This window comes from Mugil cephalus, chromosome 1 (genome assembly GCF_022458985.1).
Source record: "Mugil cephalus isolate CIBA_MC_2020 chromosome 1, CIBA_Mcephalus_1.1, whole genome shotgun sequence".
In the NCBI taxonomy this organism is placed as follows: Eukaryota; Metazoa; Chordata; class Actinopteri; order Mugiliformes; family Mugilidae; genus Mugil; species Mugil cephalus.
In genome coordinates, this window is record NC_061770.1 from 22,447,232 (window position 1) to 22,473,383 (window position 26,152).

General features: G+C 42.3%; 1 protein-coding gene across 2 annotated transcripts in view; it reads left to right on the top strand.

Moving 5' to 3' along the window:
* prkcz (protein kinase C, zeta) overlaps positions 1-26,152 on the top strand; it is an 88,154-nt gene that overhangs the window by 951 nt on the left and 61,051 nt on the right. For both annotated transcript variants that reach the window (XM_047603916.1, XM_047603906.1), the window contains exons 2-4: positions 4,964-5,085; positions 6,101-6,190; positions 6,600-6,650. In XM_047603916.1, coding sequence (XP_047459872.1) covers positions 4,964-5,085; positions 6,101-6,190; positions 6,600-6,650 — 263 coding nt within the window. The remainder of the gene's footprint in view (positions 1-4,963; positions 5,086-6,100; positions 6,191-6,599; positions 6,651-26,152) is intronic.

The window sequence follows — 26,152 nt, forward strand, 5'->3', positions numbered from 1 at the left end:
TGTGTGCGCGGTGAACCCTTTCCCCACAAAGCAAAGCAAATCAGACGTGTAGGAGCTCATTGTCTTTTATCAGGGAGGACTGGATTTGGTGCAGTTGTCCAGCTCCCGGGCGGTAAATAACCTCTGGGCTCGAATATTCGCAACAAATCAGATTAAATCAAATCAAATCAAATCAAGCTTTATGGTCATTTTGACCTACTGTACATGCAACTGTGATGCAGGCAGAATGGAACCGTGCTTCTCTCTGGAGAAATGAAAGCTGCACAAGGAGGTCATAGGTCACAGATCCTGAGAGGGGACAAATTCAATGTAAAGTGGCCAGAATATGACTTTAAATGCACAACTATATAAATAATTATATATGAATGTTTCACTTCATTTTATAGTGTCAGGTAGAGCGAGTCCCTTCTGTGCGTCCTTGTCCGGTCCATCACTGAAAATCCAGTCCATGTTTCCTTTAATATTAATTAAATTCAAGTATATTCAAGTTAATATTTTTCAGTTGCAACCATTTTAATCACATATATGTAATCTGTGCAATTTGAAGTGAAAGTCATGGTATGTTGATCAGTTCTTGTTAGTGTCGAGTCTGTTGCAACGTAAAACAATTGAAATAATAATAATGATAAATAAATTCTCAGTCCTTTTTCTTAGCTGTTGCTGCTGCGTTCACTTACATCCTGTGCATCTCCTGGGAGACCTCCCCTGTGCATAAAACCTAGTGGTGCCCCCGCTCTCTAACTAAAAATATGAAGTCGCAATTAAATGCATGATTGTTCGTAGTTAATGCACGTTTAATTTCAAAATTATCACACTTTTTTGAATCTGTTCTAAATGCACACAAAAATATATCGTTGCCACAATCCAATGCAATGACACACCTTCCAGAATAATCCATACAGTAACCTTGAAGGTGCTGCATTCAAAGAAAATATGCTGTGTCTGCATTGTAAACCGGTCGGTCTTTGGCGAGGAGGGCCCTCTGCATCAGCTGTGTGCTTGGCCACCAAGTGTATCTTGGACTCAGCAAACTCAGTAGTTAATGAAATACCGTTTTTATGTCCAGAGAACCATCCGGCCTTGGATTTTAAGCTGTACTTTCCATTCAAAACACCATTTTTCTTTGTTCCTTCTCTGCTCGAGATGTTGTGTTTATGCTGTGAACATCCGTTATGTTACTGCTGCATCGCTTCCTGGTTTCTCAAACTACAGGGTGGACTGAGGACAAATCACAGAATGTATTTCCCCTCCGGAGAAGTGATGTAGAGACACTACTTGGCCTCTGAGACACTACTATGAGAGTTTTTGATGATTTGCAAATTCTGTACTTATGATTATGTGGGTCCGTTTTCCCAGTTTGGTATCAGGAGACCAGTATCGGGGCAGATTGAGGTATTTTTAAAATTATCGGATCAGTATCGGCCCAGTCTTTTGTGGTTATTTATTTAAGTCTGCCACAAACCAAGACTACTTTCCTTTAGTGGCAAAACATCTTGGGTTTTAGTGCCGGTTTGCTTGCATCAAGAACCACTAATATGCACCAATTGGCCATAATCTTACCATCAAAGCTGCCCTGGTGTGTTTTGGCAAATTTTTGAGGAATGAACTCTGCTAGATCTCTGGAGGTGCGCTGTGGTATTTGGCACCAAGACATTAGCAGCAGTCCTACAAGTTGAGAGGTGTGTGTCCATGGATTGGACTTTGTTTGTGTAGCTCAACCCACAAATTCTCAATTGGACTGAGATCTGGAAAATTTGGAAGTCAGGACATTGAACTAATCGTGGATTTCCTCACACCCTTCCCAAACCATTTTCTTGGTTCAGGTTTTGGCTCTGTTTGGGCTATGTGGCAGGGAGCATTACCCTGCAGAAAGAGACCACTTCCGTCACTTCCCAACAATCTTTGGGTAGATGGTATGTCAGAACAAGATAAATTCTTTGCAGGCTCCTTCAGCATGGAGACCCTAACTACTCTGCAGCCTCACAACCCAATATGCAATAAGCTGTAACTGCATTGCAATGTGTGTTCTGACACCTTTCTATCAGAATAAGCATCAAGTTTTTCCGTAATCTGATCTACAGTTACTCATCTCTTGGACCAGACGACACCTGCCACCCTTGGCTTTTCCTTTTGGTTTTCCTTCATTGCACCATTGCTAGGGAAACCCACTGCAGACCAAAAACGCCCCCACTAGAGTTTCAGGTTTTGGAGATGCTCTTACCGAGTCGTCCAGATATTACAATTAGACCCTCGTCAAAGTCTCTATAATCCTTCCACTTGTCCATTTTCGTCCTGATTCTAATATCAATTTGAGGACAAAATGTTCACTTGCTGCCTAATATATCCCACCCACAGCCAAGTGCCATGATAACTGGATAATTAGTGTTATTCACCTGTCACACCTATAATATCTGATATATTAAGCATAATGAGTGTTTGGGTGTGTGAGTGTGTGATATTCCACATTGACTTAAGATTAGGTTATCCTTTTTTTTTTTTTAGTATGTGGACGTTTACATTATTACAGCAGCAGAGTGGCTTGAACAAAGGGGATAGCACTTGTGAGTGTGCTGATTGTATGGAGCAATGCCTTCTGGGAAGCCAATTGTTTCTAGTCCACGTTGTCACAGTCCAACAAACACTCGCAATAAATACTTGGCCGCACACCCCCAGAAACTTGTCAGACGCAATCACAAAGGAGCACTCCCTGCTGCTCCTTTACTGTAAAACACACACTCATATCCCGGCTCTATGTTTGGACCGGGCGGCATTCAAACCTTGATTCAGAGCAGCTGCACTTTTGCATGTGAATAGATTCTGCCCCAGATTCCAGATTCCAGCAGTCGAGCAGAGAGAGTTCATGTTTGAACTGACTATACACACCCTTATTTAAAATGGTTCTCAGCTGATAAGGGTATATGAAGGCCAGTGCTGATATGAAAGTCAGTGATTCATGTTACAGATCAGCATTTAAAAAACAGAGCGAGCAAATGAATCATTTATGACTGTTTCAACCACTGACTGTGAGCTATACAGCTTTACACTGAGGGTTAGTGGTTAGGGTCAGGGTTGTCTTTGATTCCTTTGGTAATAACAGCACAGTCATTGCATACCAGGTATGTCCTGATCAAGTTCTCTTTCCCGCTAATCTGATAACAATCTTTTAATATCAGTGTCAGCTGATACGAGGCCCAATCCGATACCAATCCAAATACTACAAATCATAAACAAGATGCAGTCCCCTGAAGATTCATAAAGGCTTTTCATATCTTACTTGTGTTCACCTAGATCACATGTGCATCGTGCAACAGCATGAAGTCCAGTAAATAGTTCTGTCAAAGCTAATGCAGGGAGGAGAGGGCAGCTCATACCTTAGCTCCGGAAAACCTGTTTTCTTTACTACAGACATGGGGAAGTTGATAAAGGCCTGGTGTTTCCTACAGACGCTGGCAGACACCCACCTTAAGAAAACTGTGCAACTTGAGAGACTAGTTAAGTTAGAATTAGCGGTTCTTGTGTGTTACCCAGATTTGGGCCAGGGTAAGATTTAACACCGATTTTGGTTATGTGCACTCACTGTTAGGTATTTGTCTAGAAACACTAGGTGTAGAGGTGCTGATCCTTCGTACTTCTGTTTTTTGCCGCATACTAGAGTAGTTAGGTAATGTTTTGTTTTAGGAACAGAAACAGAAACTGAAAGCACCACTTTATTTTAAGGAGTCCTCTTTTTGTTACATTTGTTTATTGGTTTACCTCTTGGTTTCACTATTATCCACATTGTCCTTAAAAATAAATACACATTTAATTGCAATCTTTCCATCAGATTGTGTGTGTTACCTCCCTTTTCCTTGAACAAGCTAGGTTCGTTAATAGTTGGTCTGACTCTGTAACCCTCTCTGTAATAATTTGTTGGGTTTTTTCCAGTGGTAGTAGATGGTAGTACTGAATAAAAATCTTACTATCACCTACTACCATCAGGGGGTTAGGGTCCAGAGTAAAGATTTGTCAGCTTTGATGCTTGCCAGCTGCCACTGTACTAGAAGAAGAAGCAGTCATCTTCTTAGTTGTTTTTGTTTTTTGGGGGGTTTTCTTGGTAGGAAGAATTAAACCTGTGTTGTCTTCTTCAGGTCATTGCTGTGAAATAACCCCGAGTTGTAGTTGTCTTACAGACTGAATCAAAACTTTGCTGCGTTCATTACATTAATGCCACCCTCTATCTCCTACGAGTTGCCCAGGGCCTACAGCTGAGAAACATCCCCTTTAGCATTGTGCTGCCACCACCATGCTTCATGGTTAGAGTGTAGTGTTTGTCCACAAAACAAACACATGGCTGGTAGTCCTGTTTTGCATTGCGTCAGTAGGTTTCTTTCTTCTGAAAGTTTTGTCAAAAGCCAAATTATGTGGAAAAGGTTGAAACGTCCAATGGGTTGTCTACTTTTTACAAGCACGGTATGTCAGTTAGTGAACAGATACGTACAAGTGATTAATTCTCTTGAATAAACAAATACAAAAGCTAAACATTTCTGTTTCCTTTGCATCAGGTGCAGATACTTTTAAGCATCACAGTAGAGTCTCAGATATGGGACGGTCTCCTAAACAACCGGCTAAGCAGTTCTTACAACTCGTAAACTATTATTCAAGTGCAAAATGAATGAATCCTTTTGTCAAATCATCAGATGCTCACCCAAGAGAGACCTGGACCAGTAGTAAATTTAGCGTCAGGCTGAGGGTCATTAACTCTGCCACATGCTCAGTCATCATTTGTCATCATCATCTGTCAAACCTGTTTGACAGCCCAGTACTATGTAAATACATCGAAAGGTACCAGCTTAACAAACTGTGTGATAGTTTAGGATTGGTATCGTGAATTCAATAATTGTGGGTGTTTTTGACTCCTTGGAACCACCCCCTCTTGGATCTCTGACTCAATATTGACATTTTCTGTGTATTTGTGTGCATTCAGGACCATTTTGATCACAGACTTGGCTGCAACGGTGACCTTTGTTGAGCTATGTGAGGAGGTGAAAACAATGTGCAGCCTTGCCAAGCACCAGCCTATTACTCTCAAGTGGATCGATGACGAAGGTGGGTTTACCTCACTGCCAAATGCTGTGCATCACTCTGCATTATCTGTCTTATCCTGAAGGCGATCTGCTGTTCACCAGTCACTCCTGCAGCCAAGCAACCCAACAACATGATGCTGCCACCCACGTGCTCACGGTTGGGATGGAGATCTTAGTCTGGCAGAGACAGAATGTGTCTCTTTCCTGAGCAGGATGATGGTTACGTGGTCCCATTGTGTTTATACCTGAGTGGTACTGTGTGCACAAACGAAGGTGGTGCCTTCAGGCATTTGTGAATTGCTCCCAATGACGTGGGAGGTCTTGGCTCATTTATTTTGATTGTCCCATGATGTCAAATGAAGAGCGACTGAGTTCCAAGTCAGTCCTGGAAATACGTTCACTGGGTAACTGGATAGAACCCTCAGCTGTTCATTAACTCTGCCCTAATGTGCACCGATCAGCCACAACATTAAAACCACTGACTGGAGAAGTGAATGACATTGACCATCTTGTGACAATTCAGTGTTCTGCTCGGAAACTTTTGGACTAGGTATTCATTCGTGTGGATGTTATTTAGACATGTACCACAAGCATAGACCAGACCAGGCACCCCCTCTAGCAATGACACTCCTTAATGGCAGCAGCCACATCCCCCAGCAGGATGCAGCCTGACACAAACACAAAAACCATTTAGGAACTACTCAAGAAAACATGAAGAAAAGCACAAGGTGTTGACGTGGCCTCCAAATTCACTAGATCCCAAACTGATCAAGTATCTGTGGGATGAAAATCCCACAGAAAAAAACCTCCTGTTTCCAGACTCCACAGGACACCCTCAGAAAGCTCATGTTCATTCTCTGATGAGTCACAACTGTTTTGGAGCCACAAGGGAGACCTACGCAATATTAAGATTTATTAGGATGGTCATAATGTTATACCTGATTTGTGTATGGCAGCAGTTAAATGTTGAAATTTGTTAGTGAACCAGGAGTCAGTGGCTCTACTAAACTTATATGTTTGTGTGTGTGTGTGTGTAGGGGACCCTTGTACCATCTCCTCTCAAATGGAGCTGCAGGAGGCGTTTCGGATTTACAGCCATGCAAAGAGGTCTGGTCTGCTGCTGCATGGTGAGTCAGTTCCTACTTTATTATGATTTGATGCATTTGCATGGTTTATAGTTTGAATAATCTGTTCATCACTGTCTGAAAAAGCCCGCGTGTCTCTCTTCGAGGCCCCCAAATTGATTAATTCTGCTGTGGTTGTCCAGCTTTCCAGAGGCTACCCCTCTGCAAACCTCTGCTGGCTCTGGAGGCCACTAAAACAAATATTAGTAATGGATCTCAATCTTAACTCGAATGCCAATTATTCTAATACTTCCATTCATGTTTGGGCCTGAATCCAATTTGAAATATGACAGCGGCTGAATGCTTAGTGGTTAGTAGATTGTGAAATTAAAGTGGAGGGAAACACTGCAAGACACAGACGAGTGACTTAACACTGTTTGTTAATTTGTTTGTTTTTTTTTTTTTCTTGCAGTCTTCCCCAGCATCCCAGAGCGACCAGGCATGCCCTGCCCTGGAGAGGACAGTGAGTGATTCGTCTTTGCTTTCGTATTTAAACCCCTTATACAGGACAAGCTGTTTTGTAAACCACGTTATGTTCAAGGAACCAGAAAATCCATGGTTTCTGCAACAACATTATTTTAACTACTGACTACTGTTCTTACACACACAAGTTACCTACAAGGCCACTTTCCTTTCCTGAGGAGGTGAAAGCTCATCCTCAGCCATGGCTTTCGGCTTCGCTTACCCAACTTGTTTACCATTAAATTCCAATTTAACATGGCACATTTAAAGTAATTCGTAGAGGAAAGGGCATCTTTATAGAGCATGACTGTGCTCAACCAACGTCATGGCAGCAGAGTAAATATTTCCTTTGCAAATTGAGCAGAAAATGTCAAAGGAGTTGAAGCAGAAAGATTCAACTTGGACAGGCGGTCAAGAAAATAAATGAATCATATAAGGAGTGATTCGTTTGCATCCGATGCAACTGTTGAACAGACCTTTTGTTCAGTGTCCAGTCAATTTTTGCTAACTTACTTTTACTGCTGAGCTAGCTTAGCAGCTACTGGTTTTGATGTTTTCTCTGGGTTCTTCTTCTGGCATCTTTGCACATACTGTACCAATGGCATGAATGTAAGGTTAACTTGTGATTCTGAATTGACCACAGGTGTGTGAATGGTTGTTTCTATTTCTGTGATAAACTGTCTGGTATTTATACGTCTGGTCCAGTGATAGCTTGTTTAGGCTTCAGCCTCCTTTGCTTCTAGAAGATAAGTGGTGATAGAAAAATACTGGATGCAAAGTAGAGCATAGAACCAGACATCTCATTCTGAGATCAGGTATTGAAGGATATATTGTTACGGGCCTGCACACACCATAGAAGTGTGTCTGTTTGATGAAGCTTTGCTTACTTTGCCCCGTGGATGATAAGTAGTATTGTATGTGTAACAGTAATAACTGTGTGTTCTCCCGCTGCGTTTCCTCCTGGTTAAACCTACTTTGCTTATTATTGATTTACATATATTTAAAGAGGAGGGGAACACAGAGAGAGAACAGAAAATCATTTACAGTGGCTTATGATTGCAGACGCAAACAGACCATGAAACCCTACTCCTACAATTAACAAGATAATTCAAATATCACTGATTAAGAGTCTTAAGAAGAGATTAATTATTCGTGAATAATAATATTTGCAGTTTCTATAGAGTGAGGTAAAGAGCGTGAACGTTAAGAGGTTGCACCTCAGACTGAGCAGAAGAGCTCAGTGATGCCTTGGTCCTGATCTGACCCAGTTACACCATCCGCCGTCTCATTAGGACACTTTTTTTACTTTGATTTTTGGGAATTTCCTTGAATTCATTCTGCTGTTGGTTGATAATTACTATTTAAAATGTTCATGTTTGCAAATGTGGCATTCTTTCATTCCTAACACATGAAAGACACTGAACTGAAGCCAAAGCAAGTACAGCTCCCCCTGGTGTCTGGCTGCAGTATAGGTCATAAGCTCCACCTCCTCCATGTTAGTCAAATATTTGTTTTCAAGGATGGTTTCAGTCATTTTAGGCAATTAATATAATGTTGATGCATGTTCACTTTGTTGGATACATTTCATATTAGTCAGTTATTTGAGACTAGAGAAACAGGATGTGACATAATGGCGACCGCCAACCAGAGGGTTTGTCATGACATTGTGATTATATATTTTTTAAAAACAAGTACAGTGTATAATCCTACATTTCCTTGTAACTGGTGGAGGTAGAGCATAGCATAGTATTAATTAAACAAAATCACAAGCGAGTCTGGAGGAAGTTATTGATTTGATAAGATGATTCTTCTCTGCATAGGCTCAGTTTGGCCAATGCAAGGAAGTGGGGACGTGTTGTCCATATTTATATACAGTCTATGCATCGTAGAATGGACATGGGCTTCATGATGGTGTCCCGTGGTGTCTGGTTAACAGAATGTTGTTAGTGTCATACCACACATACATGATTCATTTGGGATATAGTGAATTTGTTGCTTGGGTGAACACCTTGTGCTAAAACAGGGGTGTCATTGCTATGAGGTGGGGGTGTCTGGTCTGGTCTAAGTGGGGGATGCTACATGTCACATGAATGAATGCCTGGTCTAAAAGTTTCCCAGCAGAACTCTGAATTGTGACAAGATGTTATTTACTTCTCTTGTCTGGGGTTTTAAATGTCGTGGCTGATCGGTGTAGAATTCAAAATGTCAGCGTCATGATTGCCAATTACGCGGGTCACCATATTTATTATTATAATTCATCCACCGGGCAGACGATGATCAGTTCCTCTATTACTTGCTATTAATATTTGCCACTTGGTTTGCAGCCGTCCTCTTATCGTCGTTCACAAGAAAGTACAAACTCCGGTCTTTAAAAAGATCAAACGCTACAGCTGACAATAGACAAGGATCCCCTTCCCTTCTGGCTTTTTTTTTTTTTTTTTTTTTTTTTTTTTTAGTCTTTAATGTGTGTGTTTGTGTGAAGAGGGAACAGACCACCCTCTGTGTGGAGCAAGAAGGATGGAGGGTGGGAGGAGGCTGATGTATTGAAATCCTGGATGATGATGCGCCGAGTGGAGGGAGGCTGGGCCAGGGCTCACAGCGCCGCCCTTCCCCCCACACACACACACACACACACCACAGCCCCCGTCTCCTCCCACTGCTGCTGCTGCTGCTGCTGCTGCTTGCCACTGCCACCGCTATTTCCCAGCATCCCCCTCTTCCTCTTTTTCTCTCAGCTGGGTGGCACCGCTGTTTCTCCAGGGAGGAGCTTACAGCACTGCTGCATCACATAAGCCGGGACGAAGTACACAATGTGAAACTGAAAGACAAGGGAGGGAGATGTCGGCCCCTTAACAGACAAGACAAGCACTCAATTTTTTTTTTCTTTATTTTTCTATTTTTGGCTCTTGTCTTTCATGCCAAAAAAAAAAAACCCAAAAGGAAAAAAGAAAACGCTGAGAACTTCTTTGAGGACGAGGAGCGAAAAGGATAAAGAGGAAGAGAGGGAGGGAGAGACAGGGAGGAAATAATTAAATAAATCCCGGGGAGGAGAGAGAGAGAGAAAGAGGCAGAGGAGGGGATGTAGCAGTGTGTATCCTCGCTGGCTTGCCTCACACACACACACATATATATATATACACATACACATACATGCACACACACTCATACATGTGCACACACTTGGCCTGGATAATGTGCTGAGAGAAGGTGGAAGAAAAAGGAAGGAAAAGCGAACCGGTGAGCTATCTATCAGCTATCTATCCATCCTTTACACCCTTCCCATCCATCCGTCCGTCTCTCCCCATCCATCTGTCTGTGTTTTTGTGTCAGCCACACCACACCACACCCTGGGACAATGGGTTTTGGGATGTCCTTTGCCTGGAAGCTCTCTTGCGTGTGTGGGAGATGTATGTCGCTCCATCATTAGCATGTGTGTGTGTGTGTGTGACTGGTCTGTGTGCATGCTACCTGCTAGCCGTGGCTAGCATGGCCGGTGCCCGATCCCCCACCCCCCCCCCCCCTCCACCACCACCACCACCACCCCCCTGGCTTCCATCAGTGCATCGCAGCCCTGGACCTGGAACGTTGTACGTTTGCACCTGCCAGCGGGTGCGACACGGTGTGTGCATACGTGGGTGTTGTATCGGTTGCACTGATAATGTCGGCATCTGCATTTGGCACACATCGGGGCTGGTGACGCTCCTAAAGGAAAATCTGTTTTACTCAGTGGCTTGTGTGATTGTGGCGGCTGTGATGCGATTGAACGTTAGTGCACTGTTCCGCTTTTCAGACGCTCATCCTTCTTTATGAGAATGCATTAGTCTCGCAAGGCATTTATGTCTAGAAATGTTTGAGGCCAAAGGAAAAAAAATAAATAAATTAGAAGATTACACAGAATAGAGATGAAGCAGCTGACATCCCCCTGTAAAAAATAATAACAATAATAATAAAATGTCAGTGTTAACTCTGACCTTCAAAAATGTCTCGATGCTGAGCCCTAAATTGCACACGTGGCAGACGAACCAGACGAACATCGGTCTCTTGTCCGACGGGGATATTATAAATTGTAATGAGTTTGGGCTCTGGAGGAGCTTCATTAAGTCTGAGAAAGTAACCTGGCTGATGTCAGTGGGGTTTATCTCAGGTTGGATAAGGAGGAAAAAAAACAAAAAAAACAACCTTTTAATGGATTGTGTGCAGGACTTTGAAAGTGTATCGTGGTCGGTTAATTGGGATATACTGAAAAGGTAGGACTCAGTGACTTTGACCCAGATTGAACCAAACTAAAGGACCTTCTGCTGCGGCCGTTTTTAACTGCTGTTTACCGTATTTCTCCTTTTCTCTTTTGGTCTTCTGACGCATTTCATTGTTTTATTCAGCCTGACTTTGACTAACGTTTTATTCTGTTATATTGTATTAATTTTATTTATTGGTATATTTTATTCTATTTTATTTATCCTAGTGATGATATCTTTATGTGCATTTTTTATTAATTTTAGTAACTGTATTGTCTCAAGGGTTAAGCCTATAGCTATTTTTTTTCTATTTTTCTATCTATCTATCTATCTATCTATCTATCTATCTATCTATCTGAAGTTGTGTATGATGATAGTGATGTACGGATCGATAATGAAATATCGATACTTCCGATACCAGGTCTTTATGCTCTAAAATCGATTCTCAAATCAAAATATCGATACTTCAGATACTTCAGTCATTGGAGGAGACACAGTGAAGTACTATATAGTTAAACAATATTTTTTTAATAGTCTTATTATTTATGTCTTTTGAGTGTTTTTGTGTCTCTGTTTGGTTTTTCTCTTGTTGTATCAGCTCGTCTATATAGTAAACAAGCCCACTACCTCACAATACCTCAGAGTTTAAAATAAATAAGTAAATTACTCTGATATCTTGTATTATTTATGAAGCTATGATTTGAAACACACTACTTTAAATGTGTGTGTAAAGTATCGGATCGGTATCGCTGATACCAGCTTTAAATTTTACCCAGTATCAGATCAGAAATGAAATCAGTGGTATTGAACATGACTAGAGTCTGATGACGGTTAAGGTCTTGGGTCAGGCTGAAGTGCCGTATACAAACCAAAGGATCTTTAAAACACTTGTTTCCTTGTTGAGGAAAACAGGAGCCATAATTAAAAAACAACAGCTCTGAGGTGGGAGTAGCACGCATTGTGTTGATCTGATTAAGCTAGCTATCGTGGCTTGCTTGCTCAAGGAAAGAAAGCCAGCGTCCATTTTTGACCAAACAGCACTCCCTCGTCCTCCAAGGCCGCGACACCGTTATGCTATTAATCGCTACAGTGCATTCATCTGATCGTGGACGTTCACTAGTAAAGTGCTTGCTTTGTTTTGCTCAATTCACAAGGTGCTTTAGCATTCAGCCGCTCTGTCCTTGGCTTGATCTCTGCAGCTGGGAGGTGAGTCCAGTCTGGGGTTTTATGTCTCAGAGGCTATATTTGGTTCGGGGAGCATTTTTTTTTAGGGGGGGCGCTGCTTTGAGCCGTGCAGTCTGAATCATCCTGTGTATCGATCCCTATAAAACTGTTTCCGACTGTATGAGCCTGAATGGGAATGAGGTTGTGTCCGGTGTGTGTGTGTGTGTGTGGTTGCAGGTTACCTTCCTGTGTGGAGGTTTTGCTGACTGGGCTCTTACTATTATTACTTTTATTATTTTTAGAAATACAGGCATTAACACATGATTCCACACAATAATTCGTCCGCTACCACTTCCTCTTAGTGCATGTGACTGATTATCGGCGCGTATCAACTGCTGCAGCTCTCGTCTGGTTTCTGCTGTCGGGCCCAATGGGAGTGCATTATGGAGCTGTAATAAGTCTTTAAGTGGTTACTCTTGTTAACTAGAGACCACGTGACTCAGTGGACTGCTGCTGTAAAAGTGGAGCGAGGGGAGATGTGCATAAACAATATTCGTCACTTATTACTAAATAAAATAGAGGCGGAGGAGTGGAGATTTTGTCAGAATAGCCTCTATTGTTGCTTGAAGTGTTTCTGCTACTGTAGCGAGAGAGAGTTGGGTTTCCATCCTGATATCATCAGACAGCGTCGGCCTGAGGGGATTAAACGCTGAGATGAAACTGTTTGAATTTCTAAACGAGCCCTTATCTCGAGAAATCAAGGCACAAAAATGGAAACGTGCTTTAATATTCTTTATTATTACATACGTTTTTGAATGTTGTAGCGGTTTAAATGCTATTTATAAGTGACCTGGGTCCGTTTGTTTGGGCTGGTGTGAACACAGCCACCACTCTCCAGAACAAATGACCTGAATGCTTAGAGAGAGGGTGCAGTCACTCCCCCAGGGCGATGAGAGCAAACGGTGCTAATGCACTTAAGCTTATAATTATACACCGATCAGGCATAACATTATGACCACCTTCCTAATATTGTGCAGGTCTCATTTGTGCCTCCAAAACAAGGAGTATCATTGCTATGGGGTGGAGTAGGTTGGTGGTGCTTGGTTTTATTTACTTATTTACTGTTGGTGGTTTTAATGTTGTGGCGGATCAGTGTAAGTAGGGACATGGTTAATGCACAGCTAAGGCTTAAAACCTGAATGAAGATAGACAGAAAAATGACTTCAAACATCCATATCAGGTTAAAGATTCACTTCCTGTTTCGTGTTTTAATTTCATCTCTTAATAAATTTGTCAGGTTGAAGGTTGTGGAGATGAGGATCCAGGTGAAGGACAAAGGTGACGAGGCAGAGGTTCCAAACAAAAGTATTTAATTCAACAACAAAAAAAAATTCAACTAAAAGCACTGCAGAGAGCAGGTTAATCCAAATTACAAAAAAACAAAACACAACAAAAACATGACATGAGACCAGGGGACAAAAACCGTGAAGATGGGAACGTGGGGAAAGGCAGGACTATGTACACACAAGAGGGCTGAGGGATGACAAGAACACAGGTGAAACTAATGACCAATCAAGGAAAACACAAGGAGGGAGGCACGACAGACAGGAAACCAAGTGACTTAACAAAATAAAACAGGAAAATCAGAACATGATCGTGAAAAAAACCCAAAGAATCGTGACAAAATTGGTTCAAATAATCTGCATGAACTGCTGTTTGCGTCCCGTCTGGTCGGCCCTTCAGCCAGTTTGCAGAGTGTCGTGTGGAATAGGAACACAAATAGGAACATAAACAGGAACATAAGGCCCGTGTAGCGAGCCCAGCAGATGGCCTCATTCAAAGAGTCTCCAGGTGAATGTGCAAATTGAGAAGAAAGACAAGTAGGTTCCATGAGTAGGAAGCTAAAGTCTGACGTGTCTTTCTTCCTCCTTTCATAGTCGATGCAGTCAGTGAATCAGTCCCACTGTTAAAAGAAACAGGAAGCTTTCTAATGTTGTCATCGATGGCAGTTAAACCCCGATCAGCCACAACATTAAAACCACTGCCATGTGAAGTAAATAACATGGACCATCCAGTGACAATACAATGTCCTGCTGGGAAACTTTTTTTTAGTTGTTTGTTTTTAGTAACTCAAAAGAAAAACGAAGAACAGAACAAGGTGTTGACCTGGATGTGTTGGATGTGGGACGATCCGTAGAGGCCCCTCCCCCTCAACCCGCAGGACCCAAAGACTCCCACTAACAACATTCTGTTCCCAGACACCACGGGACACCCCCAGAAGGCCCATGTCCATTCTCTGATGAGTCACGGCTGCTCTGGAGGCACAAAAGAGACCTACACAATATAAAAAGGTGGTTCCAGTTTCATGTTTTGCTCGGAATCAAAGAGTCTCTTCTTTTACTTAAGCTTAATGTCACATTCGTGCCATAAAGCAAACGAGCCTCACATCAGCAGTGGCAGCGCAGCATCAATTTACAACACCAGCGTGTTGCATGAAGCGCATCAGCTACATCTCTAACAATAGTGTTACGTAATGTACTCGTAGGAATTAATCACTACATTGAAACTGTGGCCAATCCCCCCCCCCGAAGGTGAAACAGCAGCGAGCTTCCAACACAAAACCACAGCGCAGTGCAAACTGAAGCAGGTTTCAGGCAAGAACAGCAACATTTTTTATCCCAGTTTAGCAGCCCTTCCTTTTAAATGGTGCTCATTTATTATTCAGTTGCATCCAATATATTATTATGTAGAGTATTAAGCATTGTTCAATGTGTTTGTTTTTGTGTAGCGCATAAACAGAGAGAAACGTATCCTCCAAACGCTGATGTCTGGATGTAAGTCTCTAATTCGATGACTTTAGATTAATATGACTAAATCAAAAACACACTCGCTACTTGGCACGGACTTGAATCGTTTGAAAGCGTGCCACAAAACTGCACGCAGAGCCGCTGCACGCATGCATCTACTGCAGAGGCCCTGTCCTTTCAGCTCTACTGTAAACCAGCCTCGGTCCATTTGATTAAGGCTAAACAATTTCTTGCCCCACTTGCAGTTTGACCTAAAAATGGCATTCATGTGAGACGTCCATTTCTGTATCTGCGTCTATCCGGCCTTACAGCAGGAGACTAGCACGAGACACATTAAGAGACGCTAATATTGGACACAGGATCTTTAGAGCAAAGTATCCAAACCGCTAATGCCCAGATCTGCGCTGAAATCTTCCTGGTAACCACCTTTGTCAATCAGACTGTCTCTCAGATCCACGTTTTACTGCTCACGGCAATAACTTGGAGAGTTGGAGGTGAATTTGTATCATGCTGTTGTGCATTTACAGTACTTGATCTTCACAAGAGGAATCCTACAGGGCTCAGTGGTGCTCCCCTACCACCACATACAGAACTGACAGTTAAGCTCAAAGGCTGGAAAGAGACAAGAAAGTACTATTTGAATTCCTCTTCCTCCTTTATTTTTATGCATTCCCTTGAAGGGTTTTTGCCACATTCCGTGCAACACAGTGAGAGCCTTTGAGGACAAGCTGTCCACATTTATATTACAGTTGTCTGCGCTTGCAGCCGAGCCTCAGAGAGAATATGGAACAGGTAAGAATTCTTTTGACGCCGAAAGTTTTTACTCTAGCTCAGGTGTCATGAGGTTTGTAGTGAAGTGTTTTATATTTTATTTTTTATTTTTAGGGCTCTCGGACCCTTAAGAGCATTATGTTGGCACAGTGGTGGAGGAAGTATTTACATCATTAACATAATCCCTGTAAAACTAGTCCATTAAAATCCTACATTAATAAAGCTACCAGACAGAAATTTGTTGCAGAGTGTTTTTCATCATTGTAGTGTTTGTAGGTTCTTTTTGATTTCACTTTGATGCTCGTCTTCACCAGCCGGTTGAAGCTAACCGTACCTTAACGCCACAAAGGCTGTCATATATATGTATATATATAATGACTCCCTATTACAGACTGTATTAAGATGGAAATAGCTCTTTAAATGTGAAGCCAAAGCGAGCAGAGCTCCCCCTGGTGTCTGGCTGCAGTATAGGTCATAAGCTCCGCCTCCTCCGTGTTAGTGGGTGGGTCTGAACTAAAACACTAAAATATACATCAAATATATTTTTAAGTAGTTAATAAAACATTGATGCATGTTCCAGAGTCAATATTTGGGATAAGTTTTATTTCAGTTAGTAATTTGACGCTATAGAAACAGGATGTGACATAACGGTGGCCATGCCAGTTGCCATGCCAACCGCTCTGTAAAGCTGAGTGCAGCCACGTCGTCGATATCGGGGCTCCACTCTAGGACCGTACTGCGCAAACTTTGTCTCCAAAATCCCTTAAAAATAGCTTCAGTTTGGCGAATGCAAGGAAGTGGCGACGCGTCGTCCATATTTATATACAGTCTATGCTCAGTACCGACTCATTGTAATAATACTAACTCCAGTTTCTGAATGTATGTGACACTGTTTCACACCTACAGAGTAACTACACCACTATATTTTTTGACAAATCTAAGCTCGGCCTAGTGCTGTTTCTGTAGTGTGGTTTCTGCCTACACCGCTGGTTGGTAGCTTAGCTCCGAGACTAATGGTAGTTTAAAGTAGTACTCAGCTCTGTGTGCAGTGCTGGAGGGCTCCTCTTTGTCATGTGTATTTATGATCTAATAACCTGCATAATGTTGTTATAACATAAACTAAAAAAAACATGTGGCAAGACTCTGCTTGCAATATCCTTAATTTAATTCCCACTGAAGATAATTTTCGCATTTCATCCTCACCACACCCTCCTCTGTCTATGCTCCAAAACTATCAACCAAAAAAAAAAAAGAAAGACCACGCAAACGCTGTTGGAACACGTAAGATCAGACCACAGCAACTTCCGTTATCATCATCAAAGCTCATATCTAGATGTCAGTTCATTTATACGGACGCAAACAATCATCCGGTTTCCTACTAACTCTCATTAGCCGTCATCATGAAGTAAATAACTACAGCTTCGAGATTCTGGTTTATCTGCAATCACACAAATCAAATCATTTTCATGCAGCCACATAAACATAAACTGCTTTGCTGTCTTACTGTAATAACTTGGACTGTTAGGGTGCTGCTGCACGTTTCTCCTCCGTGCCACTATTGGTGTTTAGTTTAGTCTCCGCCGTCTGTTCTCCTTCAGCAAATTTTTATTCGTCTGCACAGCTGTTCGATTTTTTATTTATTTATCTTTTCCAGTGACCTCATACAACTAGAATAGCATCGGTCAGAGTAATGGCCGCTGTCATGACTCACCCTTTATGAAATTACTTTGGTATCCACCGTGTGTCATGCCATTAGGCGTAACTCTGGCCGCGGTTCACGTCAGGGCCGTTCCTCTCAGACAGATGTCAAAGGGGAATTACAGAGAGATAGTCAGCACACAGACACAGACCTTTTTTTTTTTTTTTTAAGCTTTATTGAATTCATTAGCCGACTCAACTGGCTTCTTCTCTCAGAATGTAAACAAACACTCGATCTCAATGTGACATTTGGCACAGAAAACCAACACTTGATGGTATACTTCCTCAAACCCTTGATGCCTGATCTGATAATGCTCCAACTAAATTTAAGGACGTAATTCCTTAATTATTCACTTGAAATGAAATGCAGGTAGCTTCTTGGCGTAATCTGAATTAAAGACATCACTGAAACTGGGAAGAAAGTGGCTACCTAGCCGAGGAAACATATTTTGACGTCGTATAAAGAAGCCATCCATAATGCATGAACTGCATATCATTCATCATTAATAGACAAAAACAAGGACAACCTCAGATTTCTTTCAGCGCTGTGGCCAGGCTGACAAAGAGTCATAACTCCACCGAGCAATCTATTCCTTTAGCTCTAAACAACAATCACTGCATCCACAGGAGCTACATTCATGTTAGTGTGCACCCTCTGCAGATGGCGTGGGTACGATCCTGTAGGTTGGGGCACGTGGTGCATGTAGCCTCATTGACAACCGGGAGCTTGTCCTTGTTCCCATGATGCATCTGTTGGTGACTGGCACCTTCAATGCTAAAAGAATCTAATTTAAAGACACGAGGCCCTTAACCCTGGTATTGGCTTCCTGATGCCCATGCAGCTTCTTTCCTCTTGGGTAAGAACCTACCAGTCTGTTTGGCTATTTATGAAGCCAGTCTGTCTTACACGCTGTTAGCCACCTTCTTTTCAACTAATTACTATATATATATGACACACTTTTCTGCAGAATTCATTGGCAGTGAATCACATTTATGTAAAAGTAGGTGATATAAACCAACCAAGACTTAAGACTTGGTCACATTTTACAGTACGAGGATTAAAGGCACAACCCTGTCTTATCTTCAGACCTCATGTTACTATATAACCCAGATAAGTTGCTTCACTTTTACTCGCATCAGACTTGATGTGTGTGACTTGTGGAAGTGAATGAAGTAGAAACCCTTTGTACCTTTAAGCTTAGGCTTAAAACTTTCCTTTTTGCCAAAAGCTCGACCGTCCCTTAGGTTTAGGATGCGGGCGGACTTCCCATGCTGCATTTGGCATCAAACCACTTCACTCTCCTCTCCCACCGTCCATGCATTCACATGGCAGGTCATTAACTCCGACTGAAACTCTTTGTTTCATATATGCTTCATGCATTCTTTATCCATGTATAAATTGATCTCTTCGCTTATTCTCTTTCCCTTTTCTCCTCCATTATCTTTGTCTCTCTACACGACAGGCTTCAAGATGAGAGGCCTCCCCTCATATGAGCTGGGTGCTGAGTTTTCCTTGTCACTGTCAGCTTAATGCTTGCTCTCGAGGTTTTAGACGTGCATCTTTAGACTCGATCCTGTATAAATAAAATAAACCGCTCTAGTCTCTTTTCAAGGGAATTGTCTTTGTCAGCATCAGGGGACACCTTTGTCAAAACTTTGCACATTATTTTCCGTTCACCTTGCCTAATCGCCTCCGCTCGCTCGCTCTGCTGCTCATTTAGAGCGTCAGACGGCATTTTGTGATTAGCAGTAACGAGGACGGTCGGACGTGCTGCCGAGCTCCACGCCCGTAAATACACCGCACACCTCTTGACTTGTGAGCATCTCTAGCTCCAGAAATAGCAGCGTCGGTTTTGTAATGTGTCAGGCCTCCCCTGCTGCAGCACTGCAGCACACCCACGTTCCCGCTACTGCTGCTTATAGGCGAGCAGCAGCTGGGAAGCTTTCTAGCATTGATCTGAATGCAGAAGCTAGCCGCCTCTGCTAGGATGCATTTGATTTGCAGGTAACTGAGAGGACTTGCCCTTAGCTGGACATTAAGAAGCTACTTCTGTCCCACAATGGTTGCAAAATAACTAATTTCAAAGGCATTCAATTCAATATACAAATTATCTGAAGTCAAGGAAACATTGCAACCCTAGTTAAGGTAACGGCTATACCGGTAGCACCTTAAAATGCACATACTGGTCTCACACTCTCCTCTCCTAACTGTGGTTATTTGTTGCGAAGTCTTCTGGAGTTGGGTAGGTCCATGTCTGCAGCAACGTAGCTGCCAGCGCGGAGCAGCCGAAGCTCGGGAGCCGTCAATGGCAGCCTTGTTGGGTAGCGTCCACTGCGGCACAGTAACGTGCCATTGTTCCAGCGTTTAACACAGTGCGGTTTCTATACTGACAGAATGATGCATTGGGGATGACAGAGCCACCCTCTGAGACAGCTCTGGGTTTGACAGAAAGATGTCTTTTAATTGGCCGTTTGACTCAAACACACACTTATTCTCTTTTCTTTTTTTTCTAAATAATGTTTTTTTATTTTTTTACATGTAGCTCATACCACCTGGACTAACGAGCTGCCCCAAACAATCTAATTATGTTGTCAGTCAGTTTGCATTATGCTACACTGATACAAATTGCTCAAGTCAATTTGTGGACGGTCTAAAAGCAAAAGCTGGACAGTGATACAATTACACTTTCATTTAAGGTTTGTGTTTTTCTCAGAATATGAAGAAAGACTGAGGAGACATTAAGTTCGCACAGTTTGATACAATGACATACTCTGATCAGGCATAACATTATGACCGCCTTCCTATTATTGTGTAGGTAACAGTTGTGACTCATCAGAGAATGGATGTTGTTAGTGGGCTTGTCAGTTTGGGATCCAGTGAATCTGGAGGTTTTTGTGTTGTTACTTAAGCGTTTTTGTGTTCGTGTGAGGCTGCTGCCATCAAAGGAGTGTTATTGCTATGGGGTGGGGGTGTCTGGTCTGGTCTAGGTGTGTGCTACATGTAACATCCACAGGAATGAATACCAGGTCCAAAAGTTTCCCAACAGAACACTAACTACCCACTTGATGGTCAAAGTCTGTGGTTTTAATGTTGTGGCTGATCGATCGGTGTATTTGCATGCCTCATTGCTCATGCTAGCCAGTGTTAACAATATGGGGAATTGTAAGGAAGGTGGTTTCGGACCCTTTCCACTTGTACCTGGTCCAGGCCGTATAGTCCAGGGTTGTGAGTGAAGACGTCACACACAAAACAAAACCAAAAATGAAAAAAATAAATGAAAATAAAGCCCAAAAGAAAAAACCTTCCTCCCTAACCAAAATCAAAACACAATAAATAACAGCACAAATCTGAATGTGTCTATACAGAGAGACCCAGAGTGACAGAGATAATGTATGAATGCAGAGTCCAGCTGTCAGGCAGAGTAAACCAAGTGCTTAATAACTACATTTTGGAAGTCATTCAAAAGAACAGTGAGCACACGTTCGCAGCTGTCGGGCAAACCGCAGGAGTTCTTGGGAACCTCCAACCAATTGATCCTTCAAGGGTTGTGGTGATCAGTCTCCAGGGGAAAATCTGCTCCATCTGGGAGCTCACAGGACAGAAAGTGTAGAGGCCATAACAATTACTGTGGCTACGAATGCACGTAGCCTTGTTGCCTCCTTTTAGGAAGATTTCACTTGAGAAAAAGATCTGATTTAGTGGATAATGTGCTGAAAGTGCAGCTCCCGTGTATCTAATAAAAGCTCCCATCTCCTGCGTGAGGATATTTTTATAGATTTCACTTAAGTCGAACCCACTGTATTGTACACAACCTGTACATGATAGAAAACAGTAATGAGCAGAGTGGAAAAGGGAACCAAGCCGTCATTCCACTATGATTTAATTCCAGTGTCTGTTTATGCAAAGTATAATTTGCAATGGCTTTTTGTGGTGCTCCAAACACCCACGTGAGGGTTTGCAGTTCCTGAGTGCTCTGCCATAACAAATCTTCACATTTTATCACATCCCACGTCGCGTTGCAGTTTGACAGGTGTGAAGTTTATTGTCCCGATGGACCGCGGCTTCCTGACAGAGGGGCCGTGTTTCATTGTCTCTGCTGCAATCTTTCCTGCCGGTATTCGGGTCCTCAGGAGATGGCAGATTGCACCCTCTCACCATAACGAATGATAGTCTGTCTTTGCCCTGAGGATGGACTCGGTGAAGGAGGTGTCGAGGTTCATCGTCTTTGTCTTTAAACTTTTTAAGCTTCTGCAGGACGTGCTTTAGAAAGTTTGAGCTCCTGGGTGATGACTGGAAATGGAAAGACTCTCAGTCAGTGCGTTTACATGCAGAGCTATGCTCAATTCAGCTTTCTTCCAATCGCATTATCTGGGTGTCTCAGTCGGATAATGAAAACTCCAATTTTAATCGGAGTAACGTGTTAACATGCACTTAAGTTCTCCTGTTATAGTCCGATTAAGGCAATAATTCGTTTTTTTCACGTGCATGTGAAACGCACTGACAGAGTCAACTGAGGATTCGCTTAGGATGATGGTGACTGTAGTTTTTCTATGAGCATCTATGACCATCTCCTCTGTCTTTACACTGTTTCTGACCGGACTATTTTCAATGTACCGCTTCTAAACACACATGGTGCAACTGTGTCACTGTGAGGCGTGGTGAAGATGGAAAGGTCTGAAAAATGAAGCAGCATTTTTTTAGGGTGACCAGACGTCCCTGATTTCTGGGGACAGTTCCCGTTTTGGATGACCTGTCCCCCGACCAAAACTGTCCCCAAAAGTGTCCCCGATTTTATCTTTTTATGAATGAGAATAAAAAAATGTTGCGCACAGACTACAGTTATTACGGTAGCTGGTTGAGCTACTATTGACATCACAGACGTAGCGGTTTAAATATGTTTAAATATGTAAAAATAAAAGTAACAATAATTGTCCCTGTTTCTTCGTTTCATCTTAATAACACTTAAGTCATTTTTGTTTCATCTTTGAGTTGTAAATGTCCCCACATCAGCAGGCAGTGCTAACACGGGGTCAAGTAAACCTGTTCTACTACTAGTGTGGGTTTATTTTATAATATTTATTCATCATGACAGTAACCCTAGTCAATCTACTGCATTAACTCCTCTCTCAACCAGTAGAATATGTTGTGAACATGTGATTATACATTGGGACAAAAATATACTTTTGGTCATACTGCCCAGCCCTACTCAGAGGGTCAGTTTCCTGCCTGCGAGTGGACTCTTCCCTATCAGCAATGAGTCCAGCGAGGGTGGTGTCGTCCACAAGTTGTGCAGACTGTTGTCTGGAGGGACTAACAGTGTGTGTGTGTGTGTGTGTGTGTGTGTGCAGGGAGAACCGGTGCTGATGATTCATGAGTCTGATTTCCCAGCCTGTGGCCCGACAGGAAGTCTGTGATCCAGATGGCGTTAGGTACACTCAGCTGGGAGATCCTGCCCCGCAGCAAGGAAGGAATAATGGTGTTGAAATCCACAACTGCTGGAGGATTAGGTGGAGGGTCATGTTTAATACATCACCTGCAGACCTTTTGGCTGTGTAAGGGGGTTCAGGTCAGGGCGACGGGTCTGCAGCCATTAAGTCCTGCGGTGCTGAGCGATGGCCCGAGGTTTGTTAGTCAGCCTGGCCCGTGACATTTCTCCGGTGAGGTGTTGAAAATGTCTGCCAGGTATTTACTGTTCTTTGCGGGGATTTTGTCTCTTGAAAAGTCTGATAGTGTTCTTGCTCCGGGATGCAGGCAGTTGGTCTTGCAGTGATGGAGGAGGAGGCAAGACACAAGTCCTTCAGGGGTGTAGTCAGTGATCTCTCTGAGCTCTTTCCAGTCAGAAGCCACTGGATGAGAGCTGTAGCTTCTTGGAGTAGAGCTTTTTAGCTTCTCTCAAGCAGCTGATGTCACTTAACGGGGATAAACCCTGAACTGTGTGAGACTAGCGTTGATTACGACTTCTGCTCTTCGTATTGAGCTTTCTTTTTCCCCACAAACTATCTCATTTAACGTTCATGGAAAGGTCTGTTATGTTGGGTTTGTATTGATTTGTCTTTCGTGTGTGTGGGTGTACAAACACCTCCTATCTATCGCATGATTAGAGCCAGATTAGGCTGTTCAATGCAGACCTGTGGCTGCATGGAAAGTAGAGTAAGACATTAGAGTAGAAAGGTTTGTGCTAAGCTCGACTCACATAGCAAGACCTCTGAGCAGATATTGACTCATACCGGGCAGATGGAGATTGTCTGGAGCTGATACGAGGCAGCGGAAGTGGAAAAAGTGGATAACATTATTTCTTATTTTGATTTCATGATGCAGAGAAATCCCAAAGGGTCGACTTTATGTTTCCATTGGTGTTGCATGATAATTTCGAACCTAAGATGACACATTAAGGCTATTTCCAGCCCCGTATTTCCTCTAATAGTGGACGGGTCCTTTATTTACTCAGCCGCCCGGAACACCCGCCCATTATTGGATCATATCATTTCTAATTCCCTTTGTTTCATACCGGTATGTACTAACAGTATTTACTCAACGTTTCCTACCAGTCACTCTTTTAAATTTAGTAGTAAAGGGGAAAATATTTAATTTTTCAGTATCGGTATCGGTATCTGTATTGATATCGGCGATACTAGCCCTATATTTACTTGGTATCGGATCGATACCAAAATTTCCAGCATCGCCCACCCCTAGTTCATGTGGCACTTCAAATGTAGATGCTGCCATCTGTGGCACCTGTGTGTTACTACAGCTTTAATTGTCCGACCACTAGCGCACCTGGTCTGTATTTGAAGGCCGGCCTCTATTTGTTGGTGTAAACCACACCTCCGTCCATTATTAGAGACCTGGCAGAGACTGGGAAATGCAGTGATTTACTCCTTAAAAAGAAATGTTTTAGCAATGTTAGCATGTGGCGTTGTGCTTGCCACGGCTGCAGACGTTGTGTAAAAAGAAACCGAAAAGCAATTCTGTCCACTGAGAGACGAAAAAAAGTATGTTTTATACATATGGATTTTTTTTTTATCTGTGTTTAACACAGATTTGCACATTTAGAGCAGAGGGAACCTGAGTACAGCACCCAGGAAGCTTCAGGTTTAGGTTAGGTGACTTACACAGAGGGAACTTCAGCCATGGCTATCAAGGCTCAATCTTTGCATTTCACTTCTTTTCGGGCCCAGGATTTGTAGCAGATTTGTAGCAGATAACCTCCAGTCTCTAGTTTACAGTACAATACCATCCTAACACATCTAGTAAAATGATTTTGTGGACGTAGAAGTGCTTTGATATAAGTAAAATTGCAAGAAATATGGATGTTTCATGTACACTACAGGCCAAAAGTCTGGAAGCAACATCAAATGTTTTAATAAAAGATCATAGTTTCATTGGTATCAAAGTAAAGATGGTTATTATACAAAGAGTAACTTATCAGAAGACATTTTTACTGTAATTATCAGGTATTTGAGTTTTTCTTGCGCCGACTTTGCTTTAACAACAGCATGGCATATACGAGGCAGAAGCTGCCAAATGTTGGAGCTGATGAAAATTTGTGTTCAAAATGATAATAGTAAAAAGAAGGGCTGCCAGACCTTGTATATATGTCTAAGATGCTCTAATTTAAGGTGCGCCATCAGCTCCTCTGCCCATCGTTTATGAGATGGCGGTGTTTCCTTTATCCCGTTAAATAAGATTAATCCCATGGCCAACAATGAAGACAATGCTATTGTTTTCATTTGAGCTCTATATCTGACAATTTAACAACGGTTTTATATACTGCTTTATCATAGATAAACCATTTCACACCAGTTCACAGGGTTCACACTGGGGAGCGAGGTGGGTTAAGTCGACAGAGATGCATCCAGATCTGATTTACACCGGTTTATCAGTGATCCTCCTACACAGTCCTTGAATCCCGTGGCCACATTCTTGGCTACTTTTGTTTCCTGCTAATACCGAAATCTAATTTGCTACAAATTAAACCGAGCACACTTTCCGATAGCTGTCTTTTTTTCTTTTTTTTTTCCCACTTATCTGAGGACAAAATGTCGTCTTTGCACACAAGATTTCTCCTTATCTGCTTGTCAGACTTCCATGAAATCAGACTCTCAAGGACATTAACCACTTCACGCAGCAGCCGCTTCTCTTGAGCCACCCTTTGAGAAAACCACTGCGTGTGAATACTAAAGCGCCATGCACACGTTGTACATTCAGTTCTGTATATTCACATCATGGGTTGAAATGATTATTGCTGAGGAGAAGGGCGTGCGAATGGGAATCTTAATCAGTATCTTAAAAAAAAAAATAAGACTTTGATGACAAGAAGGGATTAAAATTACTGTCTGAATTCTCTCTTCTCCGACTGTAAGCCAACAGCCCGTCTTTTCTCTTTATCGATGCAGCACGGTGACAGATGAGTCCTCTCTGGTGCCACCTCATCCTCTGAACTCTCATTTATAGGTCTAATAACGCTGACTCTGCTTCATCTACTTTCTTTTTGCTCTACCACCCTGAGCTGAAATGAGCGATTTATGTAGTACAAAGGGGAATGGCCTGTTGTGTTACAGATTTAATTTGGATGCTAAAACGTAGGTAAACAAAGCTACTCATTTCATAATAATGTGTCTAGCATCGTTAGTCTTTCCAATTATCATGTGTCTTTCATCAACACTCCTGCAGCAGTGTAAGGTACAGTGTGTTATAAAGTACCCGTATCGATACATGGTGGCAGTGAATACCCAAATCTAATCAGTGCATCCCAACAAACCATCGTCTGCATAAGTTACACCATCTCTGCTTAGCTTTAACTGCCTGTTCACTTATGATTTAAAAA